Raw genomic sequence first — 21,066 nt, 5'->3', positions numbered from 1 at the left:
TGATATTTTAATAACAATATATATAATAAAAGTGTTTGTAAGCAGCTGAAATAATTATATATTACGAATATAATGAAAATAACGAGAATGAAAACTTGTTAGTTTATGCACATGTTTTAAACAAATGTTGTGCTAATTAGAATACGGCTTTGTTTAAAGCGCGTTTTAAGGACGTCACACTAGAATTTTAATTATGAATTTAAGGTATTATTTGGAATATAATTCTAAATGGCTTCGAATCGCAAAACAAGTGCAGGGAACTACACGGAAGTCAATAAAAGTAGATAAGTCAATATAGCGTTTACGTAAAATAAGCTGTTGACACTATGTTATGTGGAAGTCGATGAATGAATGTGAAGTGGATCTCAATAGACACTGTTTATATTTTATGTATTTCAGATAAAGAATAAAGATATAAAGATGACCTTCAATTTCACATGTGCAGTACATCGATCTGATTATTTCATCTGAAATCTTAACCACAGGTTAACGTTGACAAGAGGCGTTGTAAACATACCGTACGTCATAACATTTGGAGTGATAAAATTTATCTATACGAGACAACTACCGGCGGATCTTTAACGAGGGCTGAGGGAATAGAACCACCTTTGACTAGGTTTAGGTCACCTGGCCAGAAGGTTATCATCACTTGGCGTCTGTCTCGTCCGTCGTCGTTCACTTTTTACATTTTGAATTTCTTTTAGTTAAACCATTGAATGGGATGCAATAAAACATGGCATTAATGTTACTAATGAGGTGCTGACTAAGTATTATGACTGTGTAGCTGGCCCATCATCCAATTTGGTTTAACATATGATCATAGGGACAATACAAACACGAATCCTCTTTTAGAGAACCATTGAATGGAACGAAATAATATATAAAATGAATGTTCTTTATTATGGGCTTTGTATGCGATCAATCATCATAAATGGTCGCCAGTAGAGACTACGTTAAACACAAAATCACACAAACATTACATATAAATGTTTTCGTTTATGAAACCACTAAATGGAATGAAACCAAACATGAATTTTCCTTATCAGGTGCTTACCAAAATTTGTTAAATTGAAACCCAAACATCAGCCACGGTGGCCGTCTTCCTTTAGAATCCACTAAAATATGGCATGAATGTTTTTTTATGAGGTACTGACCAAGTGTTGTAACTTTGTAGACGACCCATTTTGATGGCAACAAGCGGAAGGGGGAGACATAAGACCATATGGAAAATATTTATATATAAATGTTTTTGTTGTATAATACCATTGAATGGAATGAAACCAGTCTTTAATTTACTATGTTGCACTTTGTGTTATGCTGTTTGTCTTTTTTGTCTTTTGAATTTTTGTTTTGCAGTGCCGTTTGCAGATTGTTATTGATCTGTGAGTTGAATATCTCTTTTGTAACCTTTTGTCTCCACTGTTTACCGTCAGCGTAATATTGGTTTGTTGTATAAGTCTAGTTCCACAGGACTGATGTATAAATAATATATTAGAGATATATTGAGTCATGTTTCCCAAAAAGACAAAACACACCCAATGCCACAAGTTATTGTTTTATTGTTTAAGACTATGATATAAACATGTACTTAGTACACATGTATTCATTATTATACACAAGCGTGCGTCTTCAGTACTGCATTGTCAAAAGATTTAAATGACAAATTAATATGACTTATTATCTGTGTAATTAAATAAACTGGTAATAAAACTTTTGAAATCTACGTCGGAAATAGAAATCATGCACTCTTTTCTTAAAGAAAAAAATCCTTGATATTTTTTTAAGCGTGATAGATAATTTAATTTCAAAACTACCATTTAAATATACAATATATATTTTTTTTACTGACGTGTGTAATCAATATCAATAGTGAGTTCTAAGTGTCAATATAAATAGTGCAATCATTAGTGTAAAGACGGATATATGACAGTACGTTTATAACCCGTTTATCAAAATCACTACAACAATATAAAACAAATTCGTGATTTAAATCTTCCGAATAGGGTTGATAATCGTGTTTATCTCTATTTTTACACCGATTAGCATTGGAAAAGTCTGTACGGAGAAAAGATATTTATTTAAATTCTCATTTCCAACAAAATATTGATGCTATTTATTTATCCATGCTATTCTAAAGTTGCTTGCTCCTAATATGTCAAATAATTATATGTACAAATACCTGCTGCAGGTTTTCAATATTGACAGTTTTAAGCCTAACTCTCCTAATTGCATATTTGCTTTTCCAATTTTTTGTATAATTAGTCAGGCCACGTTTTTAGTTGTGTTTTGAACATGGATAATAATACACCTTAGATCTACAAATGTGTTCACGAAAAACACAGTTTGAATACTAATGGTTTAATTGTAGGGTTAAGCCAGGCAGTTGGATGAATTAAAAAAAAGAAAGGAGATGGATCCTCCTTCTGAAAAGATTAAGCCTTAGCCTGTTAAGTCGTTGGTATAAATAAAACAAAAATGAATTGGTCTACGAACAATCATCTAACACCTATTTTCAAAGACCCAATGTTATTTTGCAACTATCCAGCCACTGTGCCAAATATGTTGCACTACAGATTACGCATAAAAACACATCGTGTGTATGTACAACCATGCTTAATAACGGGATACGGTATTGTAAGTTGACTTGGAAACTCAACATCTGACTGACTCACATTAAAAAAAATCACACAGCGCAACACGCACAGTAAAAAGTTAAGAACTGTCTTATATCTATTTCGGATCTGATGCGACTGTGTTTTGTATTTATGTTAACCTCTTGTTTCGCATGTGAACTTGATTAGAGAGTTTATAAATAAAGCATTAGTGTATTGTATTGTATTACTTGTGTGTGAGAGGTTTAATTAGCAGGATTGTTATGTTAGTTCTGATTAGATCAATTAAATACACTAATTATTCTTAATTACGGATCAACTCGTGTACATTTTGTGTCTTAATTCTTACATACGCAGGTAGGGTTGTAAATCATATAAACAAATTTGAGACGTACAATATTTCAATGAGTCGGGTACAATACATGCATGTGTCATTTTTATAATATAAATATTAAGGTGTTTAAATAGGTGTATAAATATAGTATTTCATTATGAGTGAACTTTATTTGTATGGTTTTATTGTTGCGTGCCCTTAGATTTATCAAACCGCATAACTGTCATTTAAATAATCTGCTTCCTCTTTCAATAAATTAAACTGTGGAAGGTATGATAAATATTATCTAGTCATTGACAATCGTTTGAAAAATGATCCTCATCAACAAAATTACAAATATAACGTGTTGACATTGATTTAATATTATTGTTTACTTTTAGATATTCAAACTACCCGTTTATTGGATAGATATGATTATCAACAAAAGAACTGCCAAATATGATGTAAATTTGAAGGAGTAACGTAAACAAAGACATAGAGTGCTATTAGGAAGTCAGATAAGGTGTGTCCCACGTGGACAAGGTGTATTTAAATTAAATCGGGTGCACATGGTTTTCATTTTACTTTTGAATGTTGATAATGATCAGTGTTAAGTTTTTTTACCTGTTGTGTGCTGTAGTCCTTGTTGATGGACACGGAAGGCTGTGGGTACCTCCGTCGAGATCGTCCATGTTTAGGAAAGGATTCCCGACACCCCCAAATTATAACGACAACCAACTATCATGTGGAGGCTTTTCGGTAAGTTAGATTAGACATGTTCTCATTTATTACAATGTTGGAACTCTACATTGTACTTCAATTAATAAATAACACATTCAAACAAAAATTATTTTTGTAACTTGGGAATGATGTAAATATTATTAAGTTCAGTATTATCAGTGGAAACGATGCTGGCAAGATTTCTGAAATGTAAAGTCATCTAACCTGTAAATCTAAACTTTTAACTAATAGTTCGATTTCTTTTTAATAGAAAGTAACAACAAAATTAAAATAATTGGCAAATTAGAAAACGAGTTATCTACTAATAACTATGCCTTTTTACAATAATTTAACAAGTTTTAACCGAGGTATGAGTTTACAAAAAATAAAAATCGAATTGAAATGCATGAAACTAGATATTTAGTTCTAACATTCATTATGATCGAAGGCCTGATATTTATTTTAAAACATGTGATCGTTTCTTGTACAAAGAAACTCGCAATTCAAATATTTGGTATATAAATAAGTTATTGTATTTATGATTTTAATGATTATTTTAAGCAAATGGGCACTTGTACTATGTACGTGTATTAGTTTAAAAAAGTAAATGTCATTATACAAAGCAACATTATTATTTAATATTATCTACGAACTAAATAAATTCGTATAAGGCCTCCATACACTAAATTTGATTTCCTGATTATGCTGAGATTTTTATATTTGTTGTAGATTTTGGTTTAATTAGTAATAATTTAATTTTGGATGTAACGCGTCTTCTGATTGGCTGACGTTATTTTGTTATGAGCCCATAGACATAATATAGTCATGTGACCGTGACGTCATCAACGTTTTTTCATGGTTTGCTACGGTTTAAAATGGAATTTAGAATTAAATTATAAGAAATGACTGTTATATTTTTTCTGTCTTTTCGAAATATTTACATAAAAAATGTGATGCACACTGTTAAAGGGAAATCACACTATTTAAACTGCTAATAATAATCCATTGAAATTTCGAATTTAGACAGATCATACTTATTTTAATATTTTAGGCGAAAAAAAAATTGGGGTCACCGATGTTGTTTTCGAGATATGACGTCATCAAAAAGTAAAAAATTGCGTTATACTGTAATATAGAAATAGCGCTCAAAAATGCTAAAAGAAGGCAAAATTATTAAAAAAACGATGTTTAACTGGTTTAACTAAAACAGTCAATTGGAACTTTTATCTTATACACATTTATTTTTCTCACTTTCCTTATTTTTTAAGGCCTTTTTACATTTCCCGCCATTTTTAATTGCCGTTTATTATAGATTTTTCTTGAAATAAAAAAAATCTACTAATGTTTTTTCCTTCAAACTTCTGCATTAGTTGCAGCTTCAAGGGAGATTTTAAAAGCATTACTAAAAAAGTGGGGTCACCGATAATTTCAATCCGCTACAGTGGAAATAATCTTATTATCAATTTTTGGCGGGAATTATAACCTTTTCTCCTTACGTTATGGAACGACGTTGCTAGCATAGCAGCATTTCTTGCAATGCTTTGAACTATTGGGTTAAAATTTTATATATTTTTGTATATTACAATATTTATTTACGGTATTTTGATTATTCATTATTAAACATTCAGAAAACGTTTATTAAAAAGTAAGTGTCAAAGTTGGAGTCATCTAAAATTTTTAATTGCATTTGTTGTTTAGGAAAAACTAATGTGTGCCTCATGCTGTATTAAAAAATTAATTTACGGCTTGCAGATTTAGAATCTTCTATTTCGGAAGATTGAGGGTATCTAGGCTGAAAAGTAACACGTTCCATTTAGACTACAAACAGAATAAATTCACTAACTTGTCCATTGCACCGTGGGGAAGATAAAACCAGAATTGCCGTGTTTAAAAAGCCACAATCTCGGCACTTAAAAAAAGCTCTCAATGACACCGTTTACGGAAGAAATTTAAAATTGGCTAACATTTCTGTTATAACACAACGCTCGAGTTACACTTAGAAACTTCTTGAGTTATACTGTTAGATAGAGTAAAAATTCTGTTGAGAGTTTAAATTTTGAGATCCGATGAAATTTATTTAAAAGTAAGAATGTGGTTTCTATTTTCTGTTGGTGCACCTCCTTTTATTTGAATGTATATTCTTTTATCACATTTATCTTTCATTGTCATCGTGGTAAATGCACATATGTTTGCCAATACTGATTATTGAGGGGGACAGGACCTTTATTTTTCGGGACGTGGGGATCAGGTGTTTTTAAGCTCGGGATTTCGGAATTGACCCTTTCGGGATCTGGGATTTCTTTTTTCGATGTTCGGGTTGTCAGGATTTTTTTTTTTAATTCTGGACCTCGGGATTTCATGTTTTTGAGCTCGGGACTTCGGGATCAGGACCGCTCTGCCCCACCCCTCATTAATGATAGTTAATTTGAAAATAATTAATTGAATTTGTGTGCTAATATTTAAGCACTCTCTGATATATCATGTTGGCTATTTTTGTTTAAAGAACCAAACAATAAAGAGTAAAAAAACTGGATGTACTTTTCAGTCACGGTCTCCGACAATATACCTTTATCACTGTCGAGAGTGATCACATTGAGTGATCTAAACTCGAACCTACATCTGAACTTTTATTACTACATGTTTTAATTAATTTTTTTACCATTGTTTTCTGCTTTTTCTGATTTTTGCAAAAATTTCAGTGGCAAATATTACATGGGTATCAGCACAAAACATTTGTCTATATGAGTGGAATATTCTTTCACCAGACGGACCATTAATGTGTTTTTTACAGTTTAGCAATACTCTGTGAGACATGTGTATATCTCTACATAAAGACATGTGTTTGTGTGTGTGTAAGAGTGTTAAATATTTCTCTTGTTGGTGACTGGTAAAGCCAAATGTATAGAACGTGTTGAATTATTATACGCCCGGTTACGACGTATGATTTTCATAAATTTCTAATATGACATTAAGAAGTAATGAATCTTTCTGAAATTGACCATAAGGTTTCATATCACAAATGATTGATTTAAGGGGTACATGTTATTGCGCAAAACGTTCAGGAATTAGAGGCCACAAACAAGCATTTTACTGAAATTACTATTAATAATTTTACAATAACTTGTGTTATGGATCTAACTAAAATTGTACTACAAGGTTCCACACCTCACAGGGAAGACTGGGATTGAGTTTGGTGGTAATTACTCCAAAAGGGGAGGGGGTGGCGTTTATTTTATTTTTTTGCAAATTTGTTGAAATATCTCGAAAAGAAATCTCCAAATGCACAGTATTGCACAATAGATTTTTTATACCTTTGACCACATTTATTTTGTGTCAGAAACCTATATTATGTCAAAAATTGTATCAAAATCTAAATTTAGACCGTATCAAACTCAAATATTGTATCCAAACTTGCCCCAACTGTTCAGGGTTTAGAGGCCTTAGATATCAAAGGAACATTTGGGAAAGATGGACGACACTTAGATCATTTATGTCGTTACATGTGAAATAAATAACGATTTCAAATAGGACTTCACACATTTACGTCCAGTGGCAAGTTTAATGCATATTCAGAACTAGAACATATGAATTTCATTTTGACTCTGCTTTATAAAAACCCGACATGCTGAGCCGGATAAATACTTAAATGAAATGAAATGATTGATGAATTATTTATACATGTAGTATATAAGACTATAATAGTTATGACGTTGCATGCATGTGATATGAGAAAACTGAAAGTTGAAAAATTCCGATTGTTATACGCTAAAATGCTGGTACTCTTGGTCTATATGTACCCCCCTCTCCCCCCGCCGAAAATATACGCTGAACCCTACATACCGCATCGCGGCGATACGCTGCCAAAGTTGTGCCATTTTTTGACCACTTTCAGCTATTTTTTGCCATACATTTTGTCCATTTCGAGTACATTTTCATTTTTGCACATAAGATCAAGATGAGTCCATAATATTTTTGGAAATTTACAATTCAATTAGATATTGAACATATACATCAGAAAATATAAAAAAAATTATATGCCACCGACTTCGTTATCGAGAAAATGGTCGGAGAGGTAATATAAGTTACATTGAATATGCTATGAAATTCCAACGTTCTTAGTTCTGATTATGCATGATATTTATGTGTTTTGTATTGGTAGATCCTTCTTATCATATTGGTCTGGATAGTGGGTCATACATTTATTAATGTTTATTTCGTGTTTCCAATATTTTTTTATTCTTTATATGTTAGCACCTCATCTTTCAATCTTTTTTTTTCTTTTATTCTGCAGTATTTGCCCATTATTTTGTTTTCCGCAGGTAAACCCCAATACAATCTAAAAACTCGCTAGTACAACATATCAGTTGTAAAAAATATGATATGTCCATTATCATGTCTCCTGTCGAAAGTTTAGTGGAACATGCCTTCGAGCGTTCGTTTTTCATAAATTAGCAACCTTTACGGCGGATTCGAAAACGGCGACGTCATAATACAGTTACGACACTATGGCGGCGCCGAGAGCGATGCGTATAAACAATAGTGTGATTTCCCTTTAAATAACACGCGTTATTCGTTGTGCACCAGTTTTTTTATGTTATTTCTTCATTGACAGAAAAAATATTACAGTCATTCCTTAAATGGAACTGACAATAATAAATCATATAAATATAAGAACAAAACGTATTTTATTATTATAGACAAGGACGTATAACTAGCAACATACGTCATTGGTACAAAACAATGTATAGGGAAATGAAAATATGCCGTTTCAAACAAAAAATCCAACAGAGGGCATTTTTTTTTAGATAATTCTGTAACCAAATGAAAAAAGAAGATACAAGAACATTAAAACATTTGATTGCGACAAAAACAAAATGTGAAACTTTAAACTAAACAATGAAATCTACATTAGAACACAAAAATAAACTGTTAATCCGGAATACGTAAAGGTTAATATGCTATGTAATGCGTGTTGTCACTGTTAGCAAGGGTGTCATAGTAAAAATAAGTCTTCATCAATATAAAGATCTTAAGATGTGAGAATAGTTATGATAATGACCGGTAAATAAATATATAGTTGTTTTTGATGTAAAACTCTTTATACTTTTTGTTCTATCTGTTTTATTAGCTCTTCCTTTTTCTTAATAAGTTTTGGATTTTCAAAAATGTTTGTCTCGAGCATCACTTAAAAGACATTTATTGTTGATTTATGCATCTAGTGCAATAAAATTAGTTACTTTAATGTTTAAAAACCAGTAATGATTTTATATAAGCTCAACAAACTAGACATATAACGAAGATTCATAAATTCTGCAGTAAATTGGGTTGAAGAAATAGTAAGCATAGCGCAAAAGAATTCAATAATTATTATAATATTGAGCTAAAAGTAAAATACTGAACTCCGATGAAAAATCAAAAACGGAAAGTCAATTTTCAAATGACAAATTCGAACGCTCAAAGACATCTAACGTATAGGAAACAACTTTCATTTGGTACAGGAATTTTCTTATAAAAAATGGTTGATTAATAAATAAAGTAAAAATGAGGTGGTATGATTGCCAATGAGACAACTCTCCAAAAGAGACCAAAATGACACAGAAATTGAAAACTATAGGTCCCCTGGTTTTATAGCTATCTTCTTTTCACACTTTTATGACAGTGGAATAAAATTTCATTAAATAACAAATAAGTGATGGGAAATTCAAATGTAAAATATGGAAATTAAACTTGATCGTAATACATATTGCTTTGGACTCAAAAGTCAAAACAAGCTCATATAACTAAAACAATTTTGAAGGTTGATTAACGATTAGTAGATGCACTCTAGAATTATTGAAATGAAAAAATAAACGAAATGATATATAATTCTTTAAAATACATATAAAGGACGTTGAACTGATAAACGTCAGAGAAATACATGCAAAGAGTTAGAAATTGATTTGTTTAGGCCATTTTATGTTAAATGTCACGATACGAGAAATGTTAAACAATTCAAACGAGAAAACTAACGGTATTTTATAATTTATACAAAACAATTTAAGAAAAACAAATATGACACACATGTGTTGTTTCCTTACATGAATCTTTGAGATGGAATTAACTCTTCAACAATTACACTGTATAATGTATATGATATGAAGTTGTATCCCATGTATATCGAAAAATATGAGTACATATAATTCATCTACTGTATATAATGATATATGTACATAAAAAAGTCATTAAAGCCAAAAGGGGAGTTGATGTGAATATGAATCATCTTTTGGAGATAGAACCTAACGTTATAGTTCATATGAGAAAAGTCTAAAGGTAGAAATTTCACCTTACCCGGGCACATTATGTTGACTAAAACTCTGGGGTCGACACATGGAATCTCTACATGGAATCTGCCGAAGTCAAATAATGTCATCCTATAGTCTCCATGATTAGTTAAAAGGAAATCTCAATTTCAAATAAATGTTGTCTTTTTATATATATGCTAAAGAAAAAAGTTATTTCTGTAAAAATATATCTATGAAAGACAGTAGATAATGTAAAACAAAATGGTACTTCCTGAACCTGCATTTCAATTAACCTGCATTTCAATTAATAGGTGTTTCCCTAGTAAAAACAGTTCACCATGACCATTTCTTCATACATCACTTTCATTAGTCATATTTATTTGATACTGAGACATTCATCAAACTTCCTCGTAGGAAAAATAATTATCAACATTTATTTTTCAATGAAAGTAAAACTATTTACACCACTGGGTCGATGCCACTGCTGGTGGACGTTTTGTTGAGGGTATCACCAGCCTTGTAGTGAGCACTTCGGTATTGACATGAATATCAATTATATGGTAAATTTGATAAATTTCCTGTTACAAAACTAATAATTTTTCGAAAACAATAAGTTCTTTTCTTCTTCTAGGAATAGATTACCTTAGCCTTATTTTGGCACAACTTTTTGAAAATTATGGGCCTCAATGCTTTTCAACTTTGTACTTCTTTGGCTTTATAACTATTTTGATCTGAGCGTCACTGATGAGACTTATGTTTAGGAAACGCGCGTCTGGCGTATTAAATTATAATTCTGATTCCTATGATAACTATTGTAAATTTCACAGTGGAAATACGTCAATGAGGATTAAAAAAAACCCAGAAATGTCAGTCGTGAAACGGACTACTTGCGCGTCAAGAAATGTAACGCAAAGATTTTATACAAATAAAAAAAAATTATAAGTAAAATATAAGTTTATATATTATGTATATTGTAAAAATAAATGGTTGATATAGTATATCAAGACAAATATATTTTTTTCTTGTTATTATAAGGATAATTTTTACAAAATCCTCAGAAAACGTTTGCTGAGGATTTTCTATAAAACTATTGAAATCAATGATTTAACAAATTCCCTGTAACATATCGACAATCCCCTACCACATGTCCTTATCGTTATAAATAAATGTGTCTTCTTTTTTCACACGATGCTTTGAAACATGTACGATGAAAGTAAATAATGTTCTGTATTTTGACAACTCCAAAACAATATTTCAAGCACAAGAAATGTTATCTGAATGTATACAAATTTGGGTATTAAGTATGAGAAGAATGACACATTCAACCGGAAATTTACACATAAATCAATTCTTAAGTGTTATATATCTAAGGCGATAATTTAAAGATTTTAAATTGTTATATGTGGGTGTACCCAAATATTCACCCTTATGTGGGGCTGAGACTACTATAATTATATAATAGAAGTCTCAGTTTGGGGATATGATAATGACGTTCTAAATATTCTGTATAGCCATTTAAGAAAATCACTATTTTTATTTATACTTAGTGGGTTGTGAAAAGTTTTTACAGAATTTTAACATTCCACAAAGAACGTTTTTCCTTAAGATTTTCTAATAGTATATTTTCCTGTGTCTGCCTATCTTAATCTCTATTTTTCGGTACAAACGGTTAAACAGTTATTTCGCCGACTTTGAAATTTATATATATATTGCTTTTTTCGATAGAAGAAATAAATTTCAAACCTTAGAATTTTTTTAATATATATATTAATTGCAGTTATTATTTCCCCGTAAATACAAATTTAAAAAAATTAACGCAAGCACAATCCTGTCCCCTTTAAAGGAAGGACAAATTGAAATCTCATGCACACGTGCTGAAACCTCTAATAGGGCAGGGGAGTTGAAGCTTGAATATAAATATTAACATTAATCAATCGTTAAAACTTTGTCCTTGTCTCAAAAACATAAACGTTTCGACAACTTGTCTTAATATAACCAATACTTTATAGATAAAAAATTTAAAAAAAATCTGCCTGAAACAGTGTTAACTTTGTTCTTGTGTTGTGTTGAAGAACCTTTGCCCCTAGTTTAGTACAGAATTGAGGACCCGCTAACTTGTTTACCACACCAAATCCCCATGTTCCTGTCCCAAGTCAGCTGGAGCCTGTAATTTAATAGTTTTTATATATCATATTTATTTTTTCTTATTTTTTGTATATAAATGATCAGGCCGTTATATTAATTTTCTTGTTTGATTTTTTTTACGTTCTGTGTTTTTTATTTGAAAAAGAGGGTATTTGGAACTATTTTTTCTTGCTTATTGGTGATTTGTACAGTGACATAAAGTTGCACGATTTTGTCATGATTGAATGATTGGAATTTCTGAAGCAAGATATCTAATCCTTCGATACTCTCTCTTTTTTTCATTAAAAATACAATGGCATTTGTTTTGAGGAAAAACAAGTACGTTTACAACAACCTGAGACAACAACTGTCGACTTGAATGATATGCATTTCTGTAATCGATAAATAAATTGCACATTGACGCATATGCAATTAATCTTCAATATAAACAAATAGCACAAAGTATTTAAAGAAGGCTGAAAGCTAAATCGACTTCATACGTAACTATACATATGCGAGGGTTTGGTCAAAATAACAGATTAAATAAAACGAACTATTTAAAAATCTACAAAGCAAACAAATTAATTAACTCGATTCCCTACTTACCTTGAATGGCAGTGTTTGTAAAAACTACACAAATCTGAAAGCGCAGTAAATGATCAAATATTTTAAGGAGCCAAACAACGCGAGGTCTTCTATTCAAGACAAAAATGCAATGCAGTGCAGGTTCTAGGGGCACTTGATAGGGGATTAGAATAATACCTAAATTGCTATGATTTGGAGCCGGACTACGAATTGTATGCTTGATAACTTCTTAGAGTACGATCATTTTATTTATTTCCAGGAGGGGGGGGGGGTTTATATATTCTGATCCCCAATTTGTCTTGTTTAGCAGATGACAAAAAAAATATACTGAATGCAAATTCCCCCATATCGTTAAAAGTGTAAAATTCTCAAATAAATTTTCTGATTAATCGTGTCGAAAAACTAAATAAGTTATGAAAAAATAGAGAAAAAAAACCATTACACTTCCCCCTTTTGAAGTTAATTGTTGCTCCTTATACGTATAATGGCACAACAAATATTATAAATTATATAGATACTATGAATGAAATAATATAACTAAAAATAAACAAACGAAAATCAGTATAAAAAATAAACATATACCACTTGAAGGCAAGGACACAAACGTTCTTCTTTGTTTGTGTCTTCGTGGCAAAGGGTCTTTTATTTTAGGGCAGTGTAGACAATGGCACAGTTAATAATTAATAATAAGAGAAAACAATTCGCTTTGTTAAATGGAATAGAGACTTCTTCCACATTTCTATTAATTTTTTACCTTGAAAAAAGATACTTGAATTGACATATCATTCACTGTCAGCAAACATAAAAGTAATAACTTAATTTCAACACATTTTTATCAACTCAAAATTTCTGGTATTTCATTTTTATGTACTAGGCATTTTAATGTTAAAATAAAATAATAAACGGCTTAACATGTCAAATATTTTCTTTGATTGAAAGATATCTTATCCAACCTAATCATGGTAGAAGGTCGTTCCTTCTTTACCCTCTTTACAAATCTTGCAAATTAGGACAATAGTTTGTGGTCCACGTGTTTACCTAATATTCAGATGTCATACACTTTGAAAGCAATTAAAATGCAGAAATCTTTCTGTGACTTCAACACAGAAGATTAGTTCTCACGGATACTTTATACTGACACAGGAATTCACAAAAGATTACGCTAAAGTTAACTTTTGTTTTTTTCTTATTCGTTTATCATCTTTTTTTTATTTACTGCAATGAAAGGTTATGCACATTTTCAAAATAAAACCATTAGGAAAGTTAAATAGAAATCTAATTTCCTTGTGTAGATAACATTGCCATGATTTTAATGTACGCAGTGGAAACAGTTCTAAAAAATGTAATTTAATCATTATTTTCCAAATAACGGAATGGATATGTATAACAATTCGAACTTATTGTACTGAGTTTAGTTTTCGCAACCTTAAAAAAAAACAATGCATCCAAATCAGTCATAGGGTTCAAAAAGATTTCACTAATATGCATCATCAGAAGTTAATAATGTTTTTTTGATCAAATGCGACCCCAAGGGTGGCTCGGGAATAGAAATATGGTCACTTGGTCTTCTTCTGATCAGTAAAATACTTGCCAAAGTGGGACGTCCGTTTGGCTGTGCGGGACGTACAAGTTTGTAGCAACGTCCGGTCAGAATGAAGACGTTAAATACGATGCCTCGTGTAGAGAAAGTGCCACGAACTCCTGGAACAACTCTTTGATAGGTCTGTAGGTGACAAGTTTCAAGGCAAAATATCTGTTCCGATTAAATATTCCCTCATCTTCGAGTGGCAGTCAAACATTTCCCGACCTTCATTCCGGATGGCTTCTTATAAAAGACCTACCTATCGTATTTATTGTTAACTTGTTTCCGTCCTGAACATGCATTGAATATTTGCCACTGGACGTTAAGCAACAAATAATCAATCGATCAAATTTTGCCTGCGAAACCTCCGGAGGCAATTTTTCAATCCATACTTCGGACAAGATTTAATAGACACTTGAAAACAACACCTTACATAATTTTAAATAACTATGAGAGTAAAGATACAATGAAAAAACTGATAATGGCGTATTTTTTTCAATTCGATCAATACGTAACGTAAAAACATACAATGTGTAAAGGTTTTGTTATTAATGCAGTAAACATACATGTATCGTGAAATTTAAATGCATTAAAAGTTGTAAATACACTTTTTATATAGAAAAAGAATAAATCACAATGCATATTATATCCTTTTAGCACCAGTGGAGTACAAATGGCGGTAAATGTGGATTGTGTGGAGACCCATATGATCAACAGCAACCACGTCAAAACGAGGCGGGCGGGAAATATGCTACCGGAATTATCTCTGCCCAGTACACAGTAGGACAGGTCATTGATATTACTGTAGATGTGACAGCCAATCATAAAGGATGGTTTGAATTCAGACTCTGTCCAAATAATGATGTAAAGAAGGCAGCGACACAAGATTGTTTAGACAAATATTTATTGCAACTGGCAGACGGAAGTGGCACACGGTAAGAGTGCTTTTTTATCGATACTAGATTTGTTCTGGCACATTTTCGCCCCGCCAATAATAGAAGTTTGACATTATGTTTTCACATCTGTCCGCCTGTAGCTATAGGTCTCGTATTAAATTTTGGTTTAGTGGTCAGATCAACTTCAAACATAGTACATATGTTTATTAATAATTGAAATACTAGTATTATAATTGAATTTATTTGCCAAATTTGTCCAAGATTTCCCGTTACACTGAATATGAAAAAAAAGACAGTGCGAAAGGGCCATGCTGTCTTGGGCTATTTCGTGCTATTAACACATAGTCTTAATATGTTATTCTTCTGATTTAGTGTGTTTGTTTGACATGTAGCTCATACAAAATTCAACCTTGACGTTTTACTCATAATTCAGACTGAAGAAAGTTCAAACGTCTAGATCACGCAGCAGAATTGCATTATACATTTACATATTATACTAAAGAAAATATCTGGACTATTGAAGCTAAATATTTTTTTCAAGCAAGCCGCCCAATAGTAATTTGGGTACCAATCTTTTTTCAATTATACTTAGAATAGCTTTGACATACACACATTCTAAATAATTGCAATTCTCAAAAAAGTCCTACGTAAAAAAAGGCTTACTGTTGGGTTTTTACATATACAAATGAAACATGCTGAATTCAAAACTAACGGTATATTTATTTCAGTCTATATATTATAAAATTCATCGCGGATCACGCTTTATCGTTAATATACCGTGACTTACTATCTACAACGCTTTTTTTTTCTTTTTTTTTTTAAGTAAAGTAGATTACAATCCCTGAAATAGTAAAAGTAGGATTCCTTAACTATAGTGATGTTTACTACCGTTAATATCAGTAGCCCATGTAATTATCATAACAACTGCAAATATGAACAAACAGTCCAACCTTTGATCTGTGATCTGTTATATTAGTTTTAAACCTCTTTTCATGTTATATCTATTTTTATGATTTTCATATCATATTTGACAACATTAAATATCACGTGAGTTGCAGATTAAAAGAGACGTATTTAAATTTCGAGGACTTTAGTGATTTTAAATATTTTTGAAGTCATAATAAAGTAATATAATTTTGTTTACTTTCAAAAACAGTTTGGAAAGGTTAATTTAAAAAAGCATGCATGTACAAAGAATGTATGCGGATATTGTAGATAAACAGTCATTGAATTTTATACATGTCGATTAAAAGTTGTCACTCACTGACACTTCAAAATTTATGTAATCTTTAGGTTGTCTAAATATTTTTTAAATCCATATTTTATACCAACTACATGTAACTGTTGTTGATGATTTAGAGCTGCATGCATGCAGTGTATAGATACCACTTCATTGTGCATATCAATTATATATGACTGATTGGTTGATTGTTGCTTAAAGTCCAGTGGCAAATATTTCATGAATGTTCAGAACGAGAACAACTTGAGTTAACAATAAGAATACAATAGATAGGTCTTGTCATAAATGAGGCCATTCGGGATGATGGTCGGGGAAGTTTGGACTGCCACTGGAAAAGGAGGGTATGTTGTATAGGGAGAGCAATTTAGCCTTTCAACATGTCTTCTATGGACCCCTCAAAGAGTTGTTGCAAGGGGTCTTAATGTGGAAAGAGCGTGACAATCTCTTTATACGAGGCATCGGATTTAACGTCCCCATTCTGACCGGACTTGACTGCGAACTTGAAACATCCCGCACAGCCAATCAACGGACGCCCCACTTTGGCAAGCGTTTTATTGCCTGTCGGGAGAAGACCAAGTGACCATATTTCGTTTCCCCAGTCACCCTTGGGGTCATAGCAATTATGTAAATTATGAGTAAATAAAGGGATGGTATTCTTTAGTTATAACTTTCAAACTCGTTACTGTAAACTCAGTTGTATTTAAAAAAAATAATAACATTCTTTCACATTGACGATAGCTGGTATGGCGTAAAAACGACGTTCTTGTTACCGTCTTTAGGTGTGTTTTGTAACTAATAGACGTCTTAGCATGTCGTTCACTTTCAAAATGACTTTTAATTTTTCTATATTGTTCGCGGGACATTTTGCTTATATTTAAAATATTTTGAAAAGTGTTAGATTTTTAAGAAATAAAAGCATTTTGTTTTCATATTATATCAAGCGACACTTGATTGCGTTTAGCAAATCGTTACTTTCCGTTTTAGTCATAAATGAGAATATAGTTTACTTCTGTGAAAGAATTACGCAACAAAATTCTACAATATAAATGTTTACGTGTTCAAATAATACTTTGGCGCACATTAAAACTAGATAAAGATTAAAGAATTAAGGTCTTAACAGAGCTGACTGATAAAAATATCAAAAATGCTTTAATAGTCATGGTGTTTCATATATAGTAGAAAGAAAAATGATACAACAATATACAGCTAACTTGTTCTGAATTATTCAATAACTATTTGTTATTATTTGCAGGGATCATATTGATACGAGTGTTGGCTTTAGGACAAAACAGTGGGAACTTCCTACTGGTCTAACATGTACCCAGTGTGTTTTACAATGGAAATGGCATGTTGGTAAGTCATTCTGACCAATCGTATAAAGAATAAGAAATATGCTGATACATGTATTTAAATAAATATATTTAAATGCAAATAAGGAAAACCGTTACAAATATCTCTTTGCACAAGATATCAATAATGAGATACGTGTAACAGTATTGTATTTGAAGTTCGATTTGCGGGCATCAATTGGCGATTTGTCTTCTTTTTAATGCAATTAATAATAGAAATGCTGCTAAGTTATGCATGAAAGTATCGTTTTTAAAATCATATCACGAAAAAGGTTGGAACACTGTACAGCCTATGTAGGACTCAATACGAAAGTCTGTTTCTTCTACTACAAATTTGGATCGTACCTATGGCAATTTGTTGTTATTTGCTATTACTTAATCTTGTTTGGGATATTCAACAAACGAACAAAAAACGGTTAAGAACGGTAACACTTTATTGGATAAAACCCCCCTGTTAAGTTAAGACAATACAATCAATCTACTAATTCTAAATTTCTTTAACTATAATAAAGTAAAATTTCAATTCAGACTCTTACCATATACTTGGACAATATGGAATTATGATTTGCACATTTTTTGATATTTTAATAATTTTTAACTAAATAGGTAACAGTTGGGGTGTATCTCCGGATGGAAGAGGTTGTATCGGATGTGGGGCACAAGAAGAGTTTTATGGTTGTTCGGACATTGCAATAGAAGATCCTAATGGATCAGTGATTCAAACCACACCAAAAGTGGCAGCTACCACAATAACCACGTCTACCACAATATCGCCTACGACTACGACGCCATCGCCTACAACAACAACCACGCCCACAACAACAACCACGCCAACAACTATTACCACGCCCGCAACGACAACCACGCCTACAACTACAACCACGCCTACGACGACAACCACGCCCACAACGACAACCACGCCTACAACAACACCCACGCCTATAACAACATCCACGCCTACAACAACAACCGCGCCTACAATGACAACGTCTACAACAACAACGCCTTCTCCTACCACAGCTACGCCTACAGTAACTACTACAATAGACCCTAATTCATACATTGGTAAAACCTGCGGACCAACTTTGGTATGGAAATACACACCCGGCATGACCTGGTGGTGTACGATAAACTGCAGAGGTGGTTATTGTCCGGCGACACATTGCGTGTGTACATAGAGATCTGATCGGACTTATTTCGAATCCATTTATTAATTCCCGGTACATGTTCCGTTCTACAGAACATAAACCTTATGTGTTAAGTGCTATTATTTGTTATTTAATTGTTACGATTTGTCATTTAATTTTTTACGATAAAATAACAGAAATGATTTTGCAATTGATATTTAAATAAAAATCCGTCCATCTTGATAGCATACATATAACATTTGTACTCATCCATTTGATGACAGAATTGTTTTTGTGATCTATTGTCTGAAAGTCGATAAAAAAACAAAAATATGATGGCATAAATGCATAAAACTAGACAGAAAATGACACAAACTTTGCTAAACAGGTTGATTCCATATGATTAAAACTTTAAATTGTATGGAAAATAGATAAATAAAGGAATTGTGAGTATATGCCAATGAGATAGTATCTAATCGACAAATATAATCAAAATACGTCTAGAGTGAAGATAACAGTACACATGCGTCTATACGACATGCCAGCCTCTTAAAGTTGGGATGAAAGACACCAGAGGTATAGTCAAAATCATAGATTGAAAATAAACTGAAAACGCCATAAGACAAACAGACAACTAACAGATTAACTAAAAACTGGGGGTGATCTCATGTGCTTCGGAAGGGTAAGCAGATTCGGATCCACATGTGATATCCGTGTCGCTTATGTGATTACAAATCCGGTAAATAGTTCTAAATCATCCGGGGTCGAAAAATTCAGTTTTGTTGATCGGCTGTTTTGAAATTAAGAAACATAAAGTAAAAACATTTAAGCTACAGTTACAGCCTATTTTTAGAAACTAAAGTACACAAAATGTACCAACTCCTTCAGGTATACCTTAAATGAATATAGGTCTTCTCTAAATTTAGATTCCCTTTAAGTCATATATAAAATGCAGCTGCTGAGTACTCATCTCTGATAATTCAAATATTATTAGGCAAACTATACAATTTTTTAATAAGTTTACGTAGCAACATTTCAGCATTAACTGCACATGGAGTATATATTACCCTATTAATATGATGTTTACTTACTAGATATATATATTCAAGAGTTACAATCAGGAGCTACTAAATGGAGTAAATATCTATAATACTAAAATTACGAGGTCCAATTTGTCAGCCGTCATCACGTAACAACGACGAATCAAAGAATTTAAATTTATATACAACTGATATAGTACAAAGGTGTAGATTAAAAATTACACCACTCCAGGTCCTTTTGTTTTCCACGTAATTAATATTGCCAATAATTAAGAAGTTCCGGGTCGAGTCCGATACCGATACCAAAAGTATATTCAATTGTTACATGTACCAGTTCGACTGGTTCAAACAGAAAGATTCGAAAACAGAGAAAACTGTGTATCTTATAATCGGCATGATGACTTTATCAGATGACAATACTAATACTAAAATAAGGCTTGCGCATAGTTATATACTTTAATTCAGTCACGGATCTGCGATATCACAGGTGTGTTCTAGTACTTTATAAAATTGTTACTAACACCATTATGACTAGGTGAACTATTACAGTATATATATATGTCACAATTCTGTCTAACTTCTCTTGCTCGAAAACTTTTCTCTAAAGAATAATCAAGAATTTTCTCAATATACTGCTGAAATTTACTCCAATGAACTTACTTTAAATAAATCAAATGTATTCGGTAATAACTGTCCTTTCCTGATCGATTTAGATATTTCGGTTTTAAACGGGAAACTAAACACTAAAATTTACGACAAAAGAGACGATTTTTCGTTCCCTATTGTTAATTTTCCATTTTTAGATGGTGATGGTCCTTTGGCACCATCTTACGGTGTTTATATTTCACAACTGTTTCGCTATGCCCGTGTCTGTTGTGACGTTTTTGATTTTAACGAACGCAACCTATGTATTACTGGTAAATTATTAAACCAGGGATATCGTTACCATAAATTACATAAAACCTTTACTAAATTTTTCCATAGATATAAAGATTTGTTTCGAAGTTTGTTTGTACCTGTAGAAAACTGATTTCAAGCGGGATAGCACATCCTCATTTTTACGGAAATGTTGTTAACCGTGCCCGCAAATTTAGAAATGATCCATGTAAACTTGTTGCTCCTTTAAATAAACTTATTCTATTCAACACTGTAATAAGATCATTGAATATTGTTTTTATTGGTAAAAGTATTGATTTT

The 21,066-nt window shown here is 31.9% G+C and overlaps 1 protein-coding gene across 2 annotated transcripts; it reads left to right on the top strand.

The window, feature by feature from the left end:
* Window positions 1-2,844: 2,844 nt before the first annotated feature.
* LOC134692705 (uncharacterized) lies at window positions 2,845-19,072 on the top strand. Of its 2 annotated transcripts, XM_063553194.1 has the most exons (5): window positions 2,845-2,969; window positions 3,327-3,684; window positions 14,875-15,152; window positions 17,606-17,706; window positions 18,309-19,072. In XM_063553194.1, the coding sequence occupies exons 2-5, from the start codon at window positions 3,517-3,519 to the stop codon at window positions 18,878-18,880; spliced, it is 1,119 nt and encodes a 372-aa protein (XP_063409264.1). In that variant the 5' UTR covers window positions 2,845-2,969; window positions 3,327-3,516; the 3' UTR covers window positions 18,881-19,072. The 2 variants fall into 2 exon arrangements, with proteins under 2 accessions (XP_063409264.1, XP_063409265.1); XM_063553195.1 differs by lacking the exon at window positions 2,845-2,969 and having other exon boundaries at window positions 3,246-3,684.
* The last annotated feature ends 1,994 nt before the right edge of the window (window positions 19,073-21,066 follow it).

The sequence above is a fragment of the Mytilus trossulus genome, chromosome 12, assembly GCF_036588685.1.
Source record: "Mytilus trossulus isolate FHL-02 chromosome 12, PNRI_Mtr1.1.1.hap1, whole genome shotgun sequence".
NCBI lineage: Eukaryota > Metazoa > Mollusca > Bivalvia > Mytilida > Mytilidae > Mytilus > Mytilus trossulus.
This window is presented reverse-complemented; position numbering and strand designations above follow the sequence as displayed.

Bases quoted from the DNA above. Each gene is read 5' to 3' on its own strand.
- LOC134692705 (XM_063553194.1), top strand. From the start codon at position 3,517: ATGTTGATAATGATCAGTGTTAAGTTTTTTTACCTGTTGTGTGCTGTA. The intron at 3,685-14,874 runs GTAAGTTAGATT...ATATCCTTTTAG, and splicing joins TATCATGTGGAGGCTTTTCG to CACCAGTGGAGTACAAATGG. The intron at 17,707-18,308 runs GTAAGTCATTCT...TTAACTAAATAG, and splicing joins ACAATGGAAATGGCATGTTG to GTAACAGTTGGGGTGTATCT.